At 35.1% G+C, this 20,711-nt stretch overlaps 1 protein-coding gene across 1 annotated transcript in view; it reads right to left on the bottom strand.

Annotated features, from left to right (window-relative positions):
- The window catches only part of LOC102698389 (exostosin-1-like), a 396,583-nt gene that overhangs the window by 74,958 nt on the left and 300,914 nt on the right, over positions 1-20,711 (bottom strand). Inside the window, exons 4-5 of the mRNA XM_006625674.3 lie at positions 15,213-15,320; positions 7,481-7,600 (exon numbers count right to left, since the gene is read on the bottom strand). Coding sequence (XP_006625737.1) covers positions 7,481-7,600; positions 15,213-15,320 — 228 coding nt within the window. The remainder of the gene's footprint in view (positions 1-7,480; positions 7,601-15,212; positions 15,321-20,711) is intronic.

Genomic DNA, 20,711 nt, shown 5'->3' with positions numbered 1-20,711 from the left:
CTGCACAATGATCATTTTCCATCGAAATAAACCTAATTTACTCCCTGAAGAATTTTTATATGCACCTGATGATGTCCACATTGCTCCATTTGAAGCCCAAGCTTTGCTCTAATCCCAAACCTAATTCATCAAGATGCTCATTTTGAAACACCACAATAACATGGTTCTTTTTCTGTGCCTTTGACATGACGTACTGAATTGCTGGATGGAAAGGGACGCTTGCTGAAAGTGGTAATAACCACTTGGACACATGCTTGCTTAAAATACAAGTCTTAATGAAAAGAAGACATTTAAAAAAATGTATATTGTATGCTAGCCCTTTGCATGAACTTTGAGGAAATGTGTAATGTATATTATTTAAAATAAACATTTTTTCTGTAAATGCTGTACTCATGAGTTTATGCAGAAACTGTCAATTCGAGGTGCACATATAGCACATGCAGTGAGTCTCTGTGGATGAGCAGGTGAGGTGTTAAGAGATTTATTAAAAGGTAAAACCTCATATAAAATGTAATGGAAGAGACCTAGGTCCACTTCCATTTTTTAACTGTCTATTGCATATTTATGCCCTTGCTTTACTCTTCGAGCATGTAGCTGTTACCTGTAAACACTTTAACTGGTATTATTTTTACAAAAAAGCCTATTAAAATAGCACTTTTTGAAATATTGTGCAGTAATTAAACATTTTCTGAAGACAAGAGTGTAAGGCAGATGTGACCCATAAATAAAGTTAATTTAAACACACAAAGACAGGCAGGGGACAATTATCACAGCATCATGTTTGCATATTTCAACATCTTCATGGTAAAAGGCAAATGAACACAGACAAGGGAATGAATCAGTTGTAGAAATGCAGTGTTGTAGAACCACAGATCCACAGCAGATCGTATCATGCTGTTCATTAGCTTTACTGCCAGCAAAAAAAAATAGTTAGGGCTTTGCCACACATCATCACAGTAAGGCAGAATAGGCTAACATCACAGTGACCAAGAAGAGCCAATAGGTAATATGGTTCAGCTGCTGCCGGGTTTCAAGGAAAATGTGGGATTGCAGAGTGAACATGTACTGTATGAGGAAACAGTTTACAATACAGGAAAAAATGAAGTTAAATTCACAAGATGTAAAACACATATGAAAAATGTTACTGCAGCTGTTTAACTTTGCTGTGGAGCTTAACAGTAAATCAATGAAATAGGTTTTGTTGTTTCAGAATCCTAAAACGATTAAACCAATTCTACCATCCATCACAATGTAGAAAATTGACAGCTTGATTGAATGAGTCTGTGAAAGAGCCATTTATTTAAAAGTGTCTCGGATCAGAATAAAGAAGTATTGTTCTGTGTAATGGGAGCCCCAGTGTTATTGGCCCTAACAGGATACATTTGCCTAAAAATAGACCTTACGTACTGTATCAGATAAATAAAATGTAAATAATTCAAATGACTCTTTTAATGCGTATCATTATATTTTTCATTCATGTTCTGTGTGAATAGGGGGACTTTCATAAACCTAACACTGCAGCTCTAACATAAGACGATAAGAAGGGATATACAGTATATAAAGAAGAGTCCATTCACCCATTTGGCTCATTTGGGTTTTTAGCAGCTGATAGATACATGAATCAGCTTCAACAGCATACTTGTGCCTTACGTTTACAAACCTTTGAGGGAATATTTGCCGCTTGTTTTCAGAAATGCTTTCCTATGTAGTTTCCACTTAGTAACTAGTTTGTATTTCAATTCTGTTTCTGCAGATGTTGGAAGGATTTACTTTGACAGTGCTTTGTCAGGATTTTGAGTTCCTGAATAAGGTCCACTCATAATATTAAATTCTTTAAGCCTTAGCTTAGAACATTCCTTTGAGCCCAGGGCATTATACGGTATGGTTGCTCTTACTAGTGCATTGTACAGGTTTAAAGTAACATGTTAAATTTCTTCTATAGATTGTTTGGAAGATAAAAATGATGTGTCTACTTATACACTGATCTTCCTCTCTCATTAGTATCCTCTACAAACTTGCTGTTCATTCAGATTTTTATTCAGATTTTCAAAAGTAAAATTTCATTATGTATACAGAAATTACATTCAGAAGTATCTGAATACATACAGAAGTATTCAGAGAAACATAGTATTTGTGTTGAGAAATGACCCATAATAGGAAATAGGGATAGGAAACATAATAGTAACATCATTGAAAGATCAAATTGGGGTGATGTAATTAGTAGAGTACCACAAGATTTGTACTTGGACCATGGTCTTTCTAATTTCTATCAAGGATCATGATTCTTGTGTTGTTAGCAAATGAATTAATTTTGTAGATGATACCAAAACAGGAGGGTTAGCAAACTCTATATACTGTAAGCAGTAAGCCATGTTTAGATAAAATTCAAGACTGGGCAAACACCTGACATATGATTTTCACTGCATACAAGAGTTACAGGCAGATAGTAAAAATGTGAACTATAAATACAAAATAAATGCTAACCATAGGCTGGTTACTTATAAAAGTAACCAGGCATATGTTACTTTTACATATTTTGACATATTGTATATCTTCTAGATAATGTGAGGAAGCAATAAAAAGGCATAACATTGGCAGACTATATAAGTAGAATGTAAATTGAATTTAATGAGTGCTTTGTTAAAATGATACAATGCGCTAGTAATGCCATACTCAGTTGAAAGAAACTGATCTATTTTTTTAGATTTTAAGAGAAGACGATGAAGGCAACTGATCACGTGTTCATAATCCTCAAAGACTAAGACAAAATCAGTCCAAAAAAAAACAGAACATAAATTGAAACTATGTGTTAATGCATTTTAACCCAAGAAAAGCTTTCTATATGCAAAGGGTTGTGGAAGTATGAGAAACACTACCCAGCTATTTTTTTTAAGCTTATACAGTACCATAGTTTATTTCAAGAAACAGCCAAATTAGATCCTTAAAGCTACACATTGTTTACTAATTTCAATCATTTCTTATGGTCTTATGCTTATCATGTTACATTTGTAGGTTATGTTTTTTTTTTCCTACTGTACCCTTCATTGTAACACTTTACATTTTTCCATTAAATGCTGCATTGGCCAGTGCTGAATTTTGTCTAAATATTTTTTTATTTTACTTTTCTTCTATGATCTTTGCTAATCCTACTATTTTGGCCTAATTTAAAAACTTTTGATTACTATATACAAATCTACAAAATTGATGTAAATTATGCAGTGTATTTAAAATATGAATTCTAATCCTAATTTAGATCCATAAGGCACTCCACTAATTACACCATGCCCATCTGAGCATTTACCTCTTCTCAGTCTTATTACTATTCATGCATTACCTTGAATGCCTACCACCAGTGATTAGATATTTTTTTAATGTAAGGAATTTTGTTAAAAGCCTTCTGAAAGTCAAAATATAGCATTTATATTGTTAAGCATAGGGTGACTGAGAAGTGTCTCTTGGAGTTTTTGTGACACTTGGCAGAGTAAACATCTCTAACTTCAAAGTCGAGTGGATGTTTGCCGAGGTCTGGGGGATCCCTTGAGCAGGAACAATTGTATTACAGAAAGACACAATGTAAGATATTAAGAGCACAGGAATAGAGGAAAGAAGAAGAGGAAGACAAGAGTCCAGAGGAGTTGTGACTTCATGTCCATCCAAACAAAACCTGACGGGAGCTAAGTATTTGAACCTTGTTAGAGAAAGCATGTTATTCTGTGTTTTTAGGGAACTTGGGTTTCCTGGGTAAAAGATAACCCAGTTAGAAATATCTTTCCAGCTTAGGGTGCATTTTTGTGGAAAGGAATATACAGTAGGCTCCCATTTATTTTGTGGCAAACAGAGTGCAGAGAGAGAAATTTAACTGCAAGTTACTGTGTATTTAGTTGGAAGGCAGCTTATCTCTTGTGTGGCCTCTGTGGGCATTAAGAGTTTAATGCTTAGTAGCAATCTGGGGTTTTCTGGGTGACAAGAATGTTATTGTAAGGGCTCTGAAATGCCTCTTCTGTAAATACTGTTCATGGAGTAACTTGTATGTTGTATGTTTTGTTGTGTGTAGCATACAGTAGTTTGCATCTTGTGATCATTAATAAACATTTGTTTAACCTAGTGTGCCTGGATCATAACTCCTTTTAAACCTGTGCCAGAGAATAAAGAATTCACGTGCCTCTATTTATAGCAACCACTCGGGTATATTCTAAAGAAATCATTTACAAGATGGGGGTTATGAATAGTTATTTCACTTATTAACTAAACTGCTCAGTCAATTTCTGATTACCATTTTCATACCCCCCTCCCCCATTTATAAGAATATACTGTCTATTACAGTATAATTATTATATATATATATATTACAGTAAGATACAATATAATTACATATTCAAATTCATTCATAACAAATTAAGGAAAACCTAAATCCTTGTTGACTAGTTTATCTAGAACTAGTTTAGTTCTTATTATTTCCATAACCTTGAATGTAATGGAAGTAAGACCTATGTGGTTTAGAACTGCTTGTTTAACTTTTGCCAACCAATTAATGAATGGACAGCACATTAGCAATTTTCAAGTCAGTGACTATTACAGCTCCAGTATACTGAGAGACAGCTGAAATGACTTTATACAGTATGTGCCTTTGAGGATTTTAAATACTTGAATAATGTCTCCGCATAGTCTTCTCTGTTCTTTGTAAAAAAGGCTCAGTTTTCTGAGATGACAGAAGTTTGTTAACAGCCATTAAAAACATCTTATTTTTTTCTTTAGGTACAAATCGTTGACTTATATCAGGATATTAATAATGACTTTACTGCTTCAAATGCTTCTCCAGCTGAACACTACTGTCTCTTCTGTGCATTGCAATACATTCACTTCTTTTAAACTTATATTATTTAATATGGAATTGTGTTTCCTTAGCTTGAGGAATGGTATCAATTTCTTCCTCGCTACACCCCTGAGTGAAATGTTAATTTAATACATTAGACATTTCTCTGCAGTCATCTAAAGGTTTCTCTTTGTTATCTCTGAGATACCTTACTTAATTTTTTATTGTTATTTTGCCCTTGAAGTGCTGAAAAAAAAACTTATTTACTTAGTATTTATCTGAGATTAAGCCTTCTTTATGTCCTTTCTAACTTGTGCTTATAATTTATTATACTTCTTAACCACATATTGTTTTCTTAATACTGTACTTTATAAAGTGCTTTATATTCCTTCTTATTCCTTATATTCTTAATTGATTTGACCATTTGGACCACTACTTTAATTTCTTTTATTTTACTTACATTAGTTTTCATATTTTAAAACATCTTTAAGTAGTTCCCATCCATTTTCTACAGAAACCCTTGTCATTTGTGTTCTATTCTACTTCTACTAAACTCTGTCCCATTCCATCATATTGAAATTATAAATCTGTTATGGACTCTACCTGTACAGTTTAAAATATACTTCAAAGCATACCATATTATGATTCCAGTTCCCTAATGGTTTTTTCACCTGTTTTCCTCACTTGATTGTTTGAAAAGGCTAAATCAATACAAGCTTCTCCTCTAGAAGAAGCTCTGACAAACTGAGTTAGAAACAAGTCATCAACTATGTCTGCCATATCAATTTCAGCTGCTGACAGTCCTATTGTTTTTCATAGTAACATCCCTCTATATGATATCACACTTTCATTGGGAGATCTAGGAAGTCCAACACGAACCTTGACTCATCTGAGAATATTATGAATGACCACTTTACCACAGTTAACTGTTGTGGTCATCTACAGCTGTTTAACAATGGTAGCCAGTGTCATGGATAATATTGTGCATGTTCAAAGGGCTCTCACATTCAAGTACATATGGTTTTTCTTTTGCACGGAAACATGAGGCGATAGAGATTATTGCATACATTTATTATGGCTGTGTTGCATTTTGTGATCTATCACACAGTACATTAGCATGCAGTCATGAAAGATTTAAAATCTTGGACAACCATTCTGAGTAAGTCAAAGACATTTCTATTTCATTGCAATCAGTATAACGCATAGCTGATGATGGACTCCCCTCCACCACCAATGTGCAGCATCCACCTGGATGATGCGACGGCAGCCATAGTGCGCCAGAACGCTCACCACACATCAGCTATCAGTGGGGAGGAGAGCAGAGTAATGAAGCCAATTCATAGATGGGGATTATTAGGAGGCCATGATTGATAAGGATCAATGGGAAATTTGGCCAGGCCAGGGGTTACACCCCTACTCTTTTCGAGAAACGCCCTGGGATTTTTAATGACCACAGAGAGTTGGGACCTTGGTTTTACATCTCATCCGAAGGATGGCGCCTGTTTACAGTATAGTGTCCCCATCACTATACTGGGGCATTAGGACCCACATGGACCGCAGGGTGAGCGCCCCCTGCTGGCCCCACTAACACCTCTTCCAGCAGCAACCTTAGTTTTTCCCAGGAGGTCTCCCATCCAGGTACTGACCAGGCTCACACCTGCTTAGCTTCAGTGGGTTGCCAGTTGTGAGTTGCAGGGTGATATGTTGTTATAAAAAGCAAAGAGATTTTACGCCTTTATATTTTATAATTTTACGCCTTTATATGTACCGCGTAAGCTGTTGGAGCAACAGGCAAATAACTATTCATGGATGTTCTACACATCTACACATCTTGTCGTAGAAAAAAAATGTAATATTTTACATTATAAATATTGTAGAAACTACAATTACTATCACAACTGTGTTTTACTAGCTAGATGATTTGACATAGCAGATAAACATTATAACATGCACAGAATGCTCATCACACATATTTTCATCTCACTATTCCATTCCAGATGTACCCATGTGTTCTTAAGAAACTGTATTCTACATTTGCAAAAAAACTGTTTGACTATGCAGGATGCATTTAGTTTATTTTAAGCATTAAGTCTAGTTAACTACAAGACAATATGAATTCCTTTCACATAACGTTGCATAATAATATACAATAACTTTGGCAAGAAAATCATTCTGAAAAATTCCCTGCCCCTAAAATCTCAAATACAATATGAAATGGAAAGATTACGTATTGTGTTCTTTTGAAATCTTCCACAATGTGCTAGAGTATGTGAAGCATTTTGAATAAAACCAAAAAAGTCTATCGAAGGACAAATCTTTTTTTCCTCCTCAGAGATTTTAACTCCATCTGGACAATGAAAGATAGATATATTCTTTATTTGTCAGAGTATGCTTCCACATCAGTCAGAAAATGAATGCTACCCAGTAAAAGAAAGATGATCTATGGATCTAAAAAGAGGCGAGGCCAAAACTTAATGTAGTGGATGCTAGTAGAGGCACCAATGTTATTGTGCTGTAGACATCAATTCATCTGACTCTTCTTTGCACTTTATACAAAGCCTATCCATTATCCTAGCTGTCTCATCTCTGGTCCATGAGCACAAAGCCATCCCCTCATTCTTACCCTCTTTCGCTTAAATTAATGACTCTATAAATGAGAACACTTACCTCTAATGTAGTTAATACTATTTTTGCAACTGAAGAAAAATAGGCATCCCAAAGGAACTGAGTCTGCTGCCTGAGTGCCAATATTTTGTCATGGTCCACGGATCTAGTTATTGATGGAATCTGTAAAAAAGAACAACAATATTAAAATATGGGAAGAAATATAACAGGGCTCAAAGAACATGTATAATTTTCTGGGTAGAAGAATTACAAGAAATTGGTACTCTTGTCAGGAACTAATGGATACACACCTCCCCAGAGGTAGTTAATGACACTTTTCACTAAATGTCCCAAGGTAAAATTAAAGGATATTACTGTGCATAAATGGTAGCATTATAGTTGCTCCTCAGGGATGGAGTAATTATTGGAGCAGTGCAGAAAAGGCTGCTTTTCAATCACTTTGTTTAAATTCTTTTGAGTCTTCTTCAGCCAGTTATCTAATCCATTAGCTCATGAACATCCCTACTTAAAGAAAATGAAGCTATTGTATCTGCTTCAGCATGAAAAGCCATAAAACCCCAAACACTGATGGTAAATGTAAAAAAGAATAATGCTGAAAGCTGATATCCTGTCATTATGGTCGCATACCTACAAAGATGAGAATTCATTTAATTTTTCTGTGCTTAAATTATCAAAGCGACAGACCCTGTTAGAGATATTTGTTGGTTATTGAATGTTCAAGAATACACTGCATCCTTTAACTACAAAAATTGTTTAAAAACTGATCATATCGAATACTTCCAAAGATAATACCAAGGGCTTTAACAGTGCTTTTCCAATTTATGTATACACTGATTGAAAATACAAATAAAGTATAAAACAGAAAGAATGCATATACACACTTATCTGAACTGAAATAATGAAATAAAACCTTGTTATGATAAATATATCACAATGAAACAAAATATAATTAAATAATGAAAATAATCACTACATTAGTGTTTTGGAATACTCTGCTAACACTACAGTATACTGTATACTGTATCCTTTCTTAAGGCCTGCTTTCTTATGATGAATAGAATTAAACTCTAATTAAATCTAATCTGTCAGTATTTGTTTAATTAAGGATAGGTGGACAGGGGGCAGGTTACTGAACACCTGGGTCAGAAAAACAAAAGGTGGATTCAGCTTTATTTTAGGAATTTCCTCATTCTTGCTGAGGCCTGGAAAATTCAATTAATTGACAGACATTGGATTTTACATATTACTCTTCAGTACAAATTAGAGAAAATATGCAGAAAACACCATAAAATAATAACCAGATTAAGCAAGAATATAACACCGAGGTCAGCCTAGAAAATTTCAGGTGTTTTACTGGGAGAACATACTGCACACCACAGACTGAGCAATAGAAATGTACTCTATTCACTATATTATGAGGACAGTGGGAGTTCTTGGTGTCTCCTTTCCAAAGACGACTGCTGTGTCTCCTTGAATTACAAAGAAGTGCTGTAAAATAAACATGCATTTGTAGATTTATTCAATGATCCTCAACATATTCAGCAGCACCCACTAAAATGGAAGGGGAACTTTGCTCAGCAAAGAGGCACAAGAGGTCAAATAGCCTCAATGTGAGCCTGCCACTACATACGTCACTACAATTTCAGATTGTCACCTCAGTTTCCCACAGTTTAAGTGTCTTGTCTTGCTCTTCAGATGGTCTTACTTAAATAACTCATTAACTTTGCACTCCGTCTTCATTAGTAAAAAATTACTGCTCGTGCTCATCACACTGAATAGATCTTCACTCTGTCTTCATTAGTCACTGTGGTAGAATTTTTAACCCAGTTATGTCCATGTTGCCCAATTCTTTATCATCACTTCAATAACAACTTCCCTCTTTAACACATTCAGGCAAAAGAGTATTCAAATAGACTCACTCCATGTCATCCAATTGCAATATTTACTAAAATAATCAGTAGATCAACTCTTTTCTCAACGCTATCTTACCAGACTGATCCTGTTCTACCTCTGTAACCAACGTTTGTATCCCTAGCAAAGCAGCAGCCAGTTTGTTGTTCTCACACTAAAGCTGTCCATCTGTCCATAAAGCTGCTGCAAGGAGTACTCAGGACTCAACCTATGGCATCTAGACTCCTCTCTGAGCTGTGGGGAGAAGTCATTCTTGGCAATGTACTGTAGTAGCAATGCTCCACTCCTGCAGAGGCAAATATCTCCGTCAGCCCTGTTTCAGCTGGCCAACCCTGTTCCTTGGCAGTGTACTTCAGTTCCATTGAGCCAGGAAATGCCTGTGACACTTGTGACACCCCTCAATACAGCCTAACCTGTATTTTCACAAGCATCCCTAGCTTGCTGAGTCCTGTAGGCCTGTAATTCAGCCAAATTCATTGCGAATGAAAACTTACCTCTCCATTTATAACTATTCCCCCTTATTGTCTGGAGCATACAGTAGATGCAGACTGAAATCCATTTTTCCTCTAGATGACCTTATAAACCTCTTAATTAGGCTAGAGGAATGGCACACAGAGCCTCCTTCCCTCCACTTGGAATTTCACTGCCTAAGAATGCCAATGACTCATTCAGACCAGTTGTGCCTCTTTTTGTAAGTTTTTCCCAATTTACAGGGAATCAGCTCGGCTCAAGACCACACCACTGGGCCAAAGTTTTTTAGCCAAGATGGTGGCTTGCTCACAAAGCCACCTCTTATTATCTTACAGGGATAAAAATTTTCTTTTTGTATCATGGGATATGTTGCTCATAACTTAATGAATGAAGGACTTGACAGAAAGTAATTAAGTGAACATTTGATGGCATTTTATTTACTATATAATCATAAAGTGTTTAGGTTTCCAAAAGCATACATATACATATAGAATGTAGTGTCCAAGGCACCTTCTCCAGTACTGTATATCCAGCAATGATCAGGGCATTTATAGTTGACTGGACTTTCTATGGCTGTTTATAAATTACAGTTGATAAATGTTTATAAAAGTATGTTTTCTATAACCTCAATACAAATAAAAATCATGTTATTTCATGCTTATATTTATAAACAGTCCAGGACATGTTGAAGATTACCATAGCTCCTTGTATTTGTCCTAAAGTTAATGGATATAAGATGAACCCCTGTTAATTGCTATAATTTCCATAGGGTGAAGAATTGAACCTCTTAGTTAATTTCTGTCATTATTGCCTACACCTGGTTTTCTCCCTAAGTAGCATTTAATTTTTTCTTTAACTTTCATGTCTTTGGTGACAATATTCCTCTCATATTTCAAAACCATTTTTTTGCTACATTAATTATATTGTCTACCTTGAAGCAATACAGGGCAGATAGGTAGCAGCTGTTAATATGTTCAGTAATTAAAGTATATAAATATCATACATCTTCCAGAACATAATTAATGGGAGAGTTTATTAATATAGCAGCCTGGGCTGAAGAATCATACTGTATATATACTGTATCTGGCACGTGTTTGTGTGGAGTAAAATAAGAAAATACAGATAAGTGAGCCTTATTAATGGTTCACTGTAACACAATATTAGGTATAGTTTTATTAAGATTAAAAAAAAATATTTATTTTTAATATCTGCAATTTTGCCATAGTCAAAATCAATGCATATCGGAACGTACTCTCACATGTGACATGACTACTTAACTTATACTGTATACTGTACATACTGTATACATTATAGTGAAAGTTTCTTATTACATGTATGGAAATGTTTTTTAAAGAACAAAACAATTCTACAAAAGTGTGTTAGGAAATATTCTAGAAAGGGGGAAATCAACTTCATGACAGGGCTTCTGGTAACATGAGGGTCACTGACACTTTCAATTAATGATAATAACAGATCGAACTAGTGGACAATTACTCCTTATCATTATGACAATGCCATTTCATGTGTTACATTAAGCTTATGACTGGGGGACAACTCTTGCATTTAAATGAAAACCTGTATTTTAATCTCAGCCCAAACACCAAACTGCAAAACCACCACACCTAATCACATTTCAATATTTGTCCTTACTCATGCAATTCAGATCCCACCCCCCTGTAGATTTCTAGATTCATCTTCAACAACAGCCCACATACCCTGTGTGACATTCCCTTGGCAGAGAAAACCACTGAATGTAAATGACAGGAACTAATTTAGAAGAGGAGCGCTACACAGGGAAAGCGAATGGGTCAAAGTGCACCTCATGCTCACCAGTGTTGAGATTCATAATGAATGAAATAGCCTGCGAGGCACTGATGTGTTCTGAATGGCCTTTAAAAGCATGTTAATTTCTTTCTTTCAAAGGGACCAAAATTTGAAGTGGAACACAAACATTTTGGATATACTGTATTTCTGGTTGTTTCTCCTAAATATTTTGTTAAAGATGGATATAAGTTATGGTCTAGAATATGATCATACTGATAATGTAGCCGGAACTCACAGTGAAAACACAAGGTGAGGGATGCTTTTTTAGCTACAGTAGGTTTTTGGACTTTGCTAAAAGTTTGTGAATTAAAGTTAACACGAAAAAGAATCAAATTTTCACATTACATTATTACTGACTACTGTATGCACATTGCATGGTTGCTATGGTGACAATAAATCCTGCCGTATAACAGTGAGTGAGTATTAAAACTATTTTTAATTATTTGTAACAGATCAGGTCTTTTGGTTCTGGTAAACAAAAGTATTTGCAACCAATCTCCTTCCTGACCCACAGATGTCAGCTATGAAAGTAACAGTAATGAAGAAAAGTAAGAGTAACATGCAACAAATGTGTGCAAAACAGGTCAGTCCTAGGACTGCTACAATTTATAGAACATTAGGCATCTGCTGCCTTACGAACCATTTTCTGTGCTATATTATTTAGTAGGGGATTCATAGAAATATTGGATAAACTGTAAACTGTAAGGTGGCTTTATTGTAATTTTTAATGTAAGTAATTGTAAATGTAAATAATATTGAATTATTCACTTAGATTAGGTCAACGTTTATGCATTTAAGTCCAACATAATTACACTCTTCTCATTTCCCACTTCCCCTAGTCCTTAAGAGAGAAAATAATTATCATGAACACATTTTAAGAGCATAAAACAGGTTGGACATAACAGGAGCTGACTCAGCCTATCATGCTGAGGGGTTTTTAGTTGCTTGACTTGTGAAAAGATATCATCTGGCATCTCTAGGGAATCAAGTTTAATAACATGGTTGGAAGTCTGTTCCACTATTAGCACCTATTGCTTAAAGAAGTGTCTCATCTTCTTAGCTCTTTATGTCCTACATGAACATCTACTGTTGGTTCCATCTAGAAATACTTTTGGTGGACCAGTTGGTGATGCTCTTCCCTCTGATCTATAATTTCCAAACCAATGTCCTAGTATGGTGAGTGAGGATACTGTTCTGTAGGAGGTGCCATCATTCAGGTAAGAACTTAACTTAACCTAGGTCTTGATCTTGATTGATCATTAAAGTGCCCATGGCAATTTTCAAAAGTGTTACAGTAACTCCATTGTTCTGGTTAGATTCCATTCTGGGCTGGTATAATCTGGTCTTTCTAAAATTTCCTCTTAATTACATTTTGGTGCAGTTTCTCACTTCCTCTCTTGATCTGTTGTGTAGTAGGGCTGCAGTGCCTGCCATGTGTCACCTACTGTAGGTGGTTGAAACATTTCAATGTTGGATGAATTAGATCCCTTCACACATCTGTTGACCACAATGGGATTCTTTGGAATGATATTTGCTATATACAGTAAGTGCAGTTAATGATTAAGTATTTCTCCTAGTTACACTTTTTTTCCGTTCCAATGTTGATCATTAATTAATTATGTTAAGATTACCAATGCCTCTCAGGATCACACATCACATTTAATTTCTACAGCTTTCAAGAAGTAACCTTTTCTGTGGAACATCAATAAATGCTCACTGAAAATGAACAAATTATCCCTACGTGTTTTTAAGAGGAACAAGAGGAAATATACTGTATACTGTAAGAGATGTTTGCACTCTCCTTCAACTTTGCTAAGAGGATAGATTTAGTGGCTTTTAGTCACATGGTCTTGTGTTGTCTATTTTTGGTTGGACACTATTGTTGCAATTCCTAAATCAATGGGCACAAATCAATTTTGAGTAACCCTTTGTTAATGAGCAATGTACTATATAATATCCCTTATGTCTTGAAGTGGACTGGATGACTTTTTTTGTTTTAAATGCTGTTAGTCCCTCTAATATATTGTTACTGTACCTCTAACCACTCTGACTCTAACAGCTGCCCCATTCAATAACAATAACTCCAAAAATCACATTTTGAGACAATATCTTAGGCCATTCTTGTCATCCTGTTGCTAAATACTTTAAATCTTTAATCAGAGGCATGTTAATAGTTTCTTCCTGCATAACACCTGCATAACACACTGCCAGAAAAATGTTCTGTGATTTATCCATAACTTACTGTAAATAAGCACAAATGACACATGAACTTAAAACGAAAGATGAAATATTAGCATTAGTTTAAACACAAACTTTTTAAAGTAAGGTGAGATTCTACACCAAAGCAAAACAAATAAGGAAATATAAATGGGGACTGGCCTGCTAGTTAACATATTATTTACAGTATGTCTTTAGGTCATTTGTTGGTGTCTTTAATTTAATCTCAGACATAATTATCCTACTCCCTTTCCCTGCCATTCCCATGTTCTTTACAACCCACCATCAGATCAAGTAGATTTAAGCAGGTAGGGAGTGAATAAGAACAATACTGTCTCCCTGACATCTATTGGGGATGGCCAGGTGTAAGCTGGTCATCTGACATTTGCTTGCTTGTCACACTCAACTCCTGTGATTCAAACATTCAGTACTTTTGTAATGCTAAGCTCACACTCACCCACACTACTCCCGTAGTAGTAGACACATGTCTATAGCACATTAAAACCTAATAAATGCTAGCACCCAGTCTAGTTGAGTAGAATTATATTACCTCACTCAACAGTTGAATACTTTCCTTTTATAGTTGAAGTAGTTTCTTTATTGGAAACTTGAATCCATGTCTTGATGATCCTTTGGAGCTCTAACCACTGCCCCATTGAATAACAGTAAATTTAAATATTTATCAGAAGACACATTTGGAGACAATATCTTAGGTAATGCTTGCCATCGTCCTCAGGATTCTAATATTTCAAAAACTTGTTACTTAGCTTTTTGAACCCATAAAAAACTTATATGAACTGTATAAATATAAAGGAACAAAATATTTCCAACACAGACATGACCTATTTCTAAAGATCCACAGTTTATTAAGTTTCTCATAAGAAAAAATACTTTTTTATATTCATATCTGTGTAGCCTACAGTATATGCCCCTAGAGTGCATCTGAAATTCCTAAATTCGTGCTGTCATAGTTTTAAATCACTTTCAGCTGCCACAGAGACCCCCAACTGGGAAAAGTAGCTCTTAAGCATTTTATCTTTAGCTAATTGGTGCGGAATTACCACTTGGTGAAATACAGCAGAGGCATTCTGCCATTATGACCTTATACTCCAGATATGCTATGTTTATGCATAATCTAAGTTCTGAAGTTGATTTTGAAAGCCCCTTCAATAGATTTCAACAAATTCAACTACACAAACTAAAGTGATAATGCATCATCATTAAAATAACTTCAGGGCATATATTGTACAGTAATTCTACTTCTTATATAGATGATGACACTGTAAAAGAAACAGAAGAAAAATGTAACAAGAGTATTAACTCTGTTTTTCTAGTTTAAAGTTTTCTGTACCTGTAGTAAAAGTCTCTCATCTCCAATGATGGCTGCTTTGCTCCAGTCTATAATCTCAGAAAAAGGCAGCTCCCAGCCATTGCTGAGTAAAACTGGAATACAGGCCGCCTAAAAGAGACATATATTATTCAGAAGAGGAAGAAAAAACATAACACAACATGGCAGCTGCAGTTTCAACATACATTTACATAATTATTCTAACAATAAAGTTGCAATACAGCAATTAATAACTATTCTCTTTTACAGCCACGGCTGTTCTAGAGACGTCTGCAAATTGCAGTGTCAAAGCAATTTATATAGAGCTTGTTTGCAAAAAAAAGTAAGTTATTTTCTGTAAGAAGTATTAATAAATTGATTTTTCCTCTCTCTGGAAGTTCTAAATGTTAAAATTGTAAATGTCATAGTTTTCTGACAGAATAAGAATATTTATTTTTTTGTCAGCACAATAAGCATTTCTCTGATGGAGTTGTATTTTACCTAAATTAGTGTGGTAATTATCTTGTACACTCAGGCATTTTTTGGTCCTCAAAGGCACTTCACGAAATTCTAACCTGTATGTTAATATTTTGTGGTTACATCATTTATTTTTCACAATAAAGATTACTTATATTTCATACTTAAATAAACTATTTTCTAAATGGCTCAGAGGATTCTCTATTCTTTTAATATTATGGATTAACCAAACTTACAAAAAATGTTTGGAAACCGATTATTGTTACTCAAATTATGTGAAATACATGGTCTTCAAAAAAGTGAGAGAAATGCATAAATGAACGAACCATTTTATGACAGAATGGCCATGGGGTGTTTTTACAAAGAAATCAAAATATTGATTGTTTTCACATGAAATGACTACACTTAATACAATACATAATCAACTACACTATTTTTATTAATACTGTATGCAACTAGTGGAATACTTACTGTCATTGGCTGTGTAAAGGATTTGTATGTAATAAAAGAAACAACAACAACTGAAGTACTGTTATCATATTTGCATATTACTAACTGATATTTGATAGACTGAATGGCAGTTATGCCAAATGAAAAGCCACCATTTCCATTTATTTATTTAGTGTTTGTAATATCTGAGCTATAATTTTATGTCTACATCAAAGTGATTCTACATCAATGAAAGCTGGTGTTTTCTTTTACATAGGCATCACAGCTTACACTCATTGTCATTATTAGATGAATAACACACATAACCTATTCACTCTGATCAGCTGCAGGGACTGAGCACTGCCAGTCAATATTGCCTATTTTGATCAAAGAGCAAACTCACAACACCTTGTTAACGAAGATTAATTGGAAAAATTGGCAATTGGAAAAACAAAAGCATATTTAAAATAGCATAACATCTCACAACATTTAATGGAAGGAAAATTCAAGACTTTTTTATACTTTTAGCATGCTATTTCATTATTATATTCTCTTTAGGTACAGTACAGTAGTTAACAATATTAAACAATTATAAGGGAGGCGTCTCAAATTAAGTTCTTGGAGAGACTTGTGTCTTCTGTTCTAGTCCTACTTGAGTAGCATAGGAAATTAAACAATTTAACTAATCATTTTTAAGTATATTTATATTAAAGTAAAAGTAACTGGGGTTCCATCCAGAGTGTACCCTGCCTTGTGCCAATTGTCAGTTGGTTAGTATCCTTTCCCCTGTAGCCCTATATTAGACTACGCAGTGATTGAAAATGAATGGATGAATTTAAGAATACTGTAAGTACACTATATGGAAATTATATTTGTATTATTTCTGTTTACTTTGTGTCCAAATAAGAATATCAAAAAGAAAAAAAAAGGGATTTAATTTTGAAAGTTCAACATTGAACACCACTTTGTCAACCAAAGGGATTTTTACTTATGCTGCAGGAAATGTAAACAGTGAAAAAGAAACCAAGAACTAAAGGATGTGTAACTCTGAAAGTCTTTCTTGTATTTTGTTTCAGAAGGGCTTATATTCTAATTGTTTGCCATAAAGGTTTGTTTTTTTTTAGATTAAAAGGCATGGAAAAAAACACATCTAATTTGCTTATTTGAATTTCCAAAAAACTTTTGGTTTTAAAAATATTTGCAAAATATTTGCAAAAATAATTAATATCACAATGAACATTGTATTCCTCCTTCCTTCATTTTGGATGCAAAACGTTTGTATTGTCAAAGCATCAACTCCATTTCAAAGAATTCCTATTTAACTTCCTGTTGAATTATCAAATTTCAATTGTTTTGTTTAATATGGGATTGAGCTTGTATAGAAAGGCCAATCTTAAAAGCCTTTTATATTACTATACAGTATATGCTGAAGAATATACAATAAGTCACACCCCTCAAGAAGAACCCTATGGGACTAATTTCATGTGAAAATGTTTTGTTGTATATTCAATTTAATTTTGTGTGGATTCCAAATCTTTATCCTCAAATAAAGTATAACCTGAGTGAGTTATTTTAAGAGCTTAAAATATGAACAATTGTACAGTACTTAAAATTGTCAGACAGTGCTTATCAGATCATCATTTATTGGTACTGAAAGCAGCCGATAGACTGAAAATGATGTTAAAGGCAGGGAATGTATGTTATGATAGGTTTTTACAGATATATCCCTGTTTGAAGTGATGTCTCTGTTTGAAGAATGTTAGGGGAGATGGGGTTTGGAAAGCCCTTTAATGTGTACCTACCCTCCATCACTGGGCATACTGCTGTCAAGCTGCATGTATAGACATTCAGTATTTGACACTACACCTGACTCCTCATTTCCTACAGCAGCAAGAATGAAAACTGCTTTACAGAGAATCCCAAGGCCAACATTTACAGTTAAGTGTGATTTCCTTTGTGAAGACAAATCTTTCTTTTTAAAAGTGAGAATACTGTTATTTATTTCTGATTCTCATCACTTTGTGAAAACACTGTAAGTGTAAAAACAATTTCACAGTGAATGGGACAGCTCTTGATCTGTATATAATGTCAATCGACTCACCTTCTAAATCACACTTGCACTTATATTTCTGTTGTCGATTCATTCTTGCTCCATAAAAGCTTAGACAGGAAACTTATACTGTATGTTGGCATAAACAGGTAATTTACATAATGCCTATAAAGAATGTCTATAATGTACTGTACCTTATTGGTTGAACCTCTCTGCATTGCTGAGCTGTTTTCAATACAAAACCCTAAGCTTGTGAAAATGACAAACAAGGAGGAAGAGACTTATGTACTTTTAAAGAATACAAGAAACTGCTTATGAGTAAAACTGACCAACGTTATCTGTATGATGCCTAAAAGCCTTTTGATGTTTTGTTTAGCTTTCTCTCTGAAATAGGGTGGCTAAAAACTCTTACTGAGATTTCGAATAGCTGACAACTGATAAATATAAAATAATGTACCCATTTTCAGAATGATGCATCGCCGTTATGAGCCCGTTACACATGGTTATAGTTACACCATGGCATGATATTGAATTACCTGCAGCTAGCTAAGGGAAAAGGGGATCCATGTGTACGCATAGTGGAGAGATGAAAAATGTTGGCTGGCCACGGAGACACACAAAAGGATCATGAACAAATCCGAGAGTAGTGTAGGTATGGAACCATGAAGGATGCCATCTTCGGTTAGATAAAAGTCATGGAGAAGTGGACAATGTTCTGGAGACCCGGGACTGCCACTGTATCAGTGCAGAAGAAGAAAACAGAACTGGCAGGATCAGGACTCATGGGAATAATCATGGACTGGATCAGGCACTGGTGACTACAGGCAGTAGATAGCTGGATCGCAAGCTTACAAGAAACCTTGGTGTGAGACAATTACTCAAATCAAGGTACCATAGATCGAATAACTGATAATGGGCATCTGTGGGCAGGAGTTTAATGCCTGGTTGACTGCTGATCAATTAGATGCAGGTAACCAAGAGAGCCTGTTATACTGGGTCTGAGTGGCGCCAGGCGGAGTCGAGTCCTCATGCGAATGCAGTCAGCCCCTTTGCAAACCGAAGACTGGGAGCTTTGACCCACCCGGGCCAAACAATTGAAGTAGTTCTGGAAACCTAATGTGCATGTAGTGCTATGAGACATACAGTAACTGCATTTATCTATATATTGATGTACAGTGATAATACAGAGATCTAAGTGTAACATCAATAGATCGTTGGGCACATAACTAATGGTACTTTGATAGGTTTGTTGATATTTTGGAGTAGACTGTTTCTGAACAAAATACTGAGCTCAAATCATGTGATTTCGTAAAAATTAAAAACATTCAGTGGTGGTATTTGAGTCAAATTCAAATTTGGGAAATGGACTTCTTAATACACTCACAAATGTGTGATTTAAATTAATGCAAGAACTATGAAAGACATAAACAGGCCTGGCTTAAGTAATACGAATCACCTGGTTGCTATCTGTCTGATTGAAAGTATTCTGTCTGCCACAGACTCTCTGTCAATGAGAGCAGTTGTTCAGAGAATACTGGTTCTGTGAGTCCACTGTCCACACCCTGGAAGACAGAAGATCCCCTGCATAATCTTTTTAATGCTGCAGCCCGAGAAAATTCAGGGAGAAAAACGTGCATCAGCAGAATTTCTGTAGCTGGCTGTCATTCATACAGTATGCAAAGGAACAAGTAATAGGTTTATTCCATGCTGAAAAAAAGAAGAGAGAAAACACAATGTTTCGGCCGTGGAGCCTTCTCACACTCATCTTTGTTTCAGCATGGAATAAACCTATTACTTGTTCCTTTGCAGCCTACGCATGCTGACGCAGCTACCCACCTGAATTCATACAGTATGCTTCACATGGGCTGAAGAACATCTGATGTAGCTGCAGATAGATTGTTGAAGTGTTTAATTCATTAAATAAATTAATGGTGTTTCCCTTGCAAGACAGAAGACAACATCGTGTTGGATGCTACAAGCAACCTATTGAGTGCTGGATATATGATGAGTTTGGAAGGAATCTCCTTCAACTCTACATTGCCTTTGGTGCAGATAGAGGGTAACCTGACTGTTCAGACAGTTCTTTAGGTTCCTCCAATTAATCCAGTACTGTTGATTTTTCAGGCATGACAATACAAAGCAACATCACAACGCAGTGCTAGGATTATGCTGGTTTGAATTGGAGAAAGCAATGTAAAGTTTTTACAATGGCCAATTATTTTTTCTGACCTGAGTCCAAAATCGGTTACATTGAAGTATATTAGCATAGGGCTGAATTTCATTACTTTTTCATATACGAGATGGATTTCTTTTGTAACTTTTAATCACACTTGGTGAAATCCAAATACAGGACTTAACAGACTTCTCCCGATCAATGGAAACCCACCATAAACTACAGGTTATGTAATTTACATGATTACACATCAAATGGGGTAATTCTTGTAATTTACAACACAGGATATTCATTATAGTCGTTATTTTACTATTGCAGTGCACAGCTTGGGAAACATTGGCTTAGATATTTTATATAAAGTGTTAGCAGCATAGAATTAGAAGGTGTTGGTCTT

The sequence above is a fragment of the Lepisosteus oculatus genome, chromosome 2 (genome assembly GCF_040954835.1).
Source record: "Lepisosteus oculatus isolate fLepOcu1 chromosome 2, fLepOcu1.hap2, whole genome shotgun sequence".
In the NCBI taxonomy this organism is placed as follows: Eukaryota; Metazoa; Chordata; class Actinopteri; order Semionotiformes; family Lepisosteidae; genus Lepisosteus; species Lepisosteus oculatus.
This window is presented reverse-complemented; position numbering and strand designations above follow the sequence as displayed.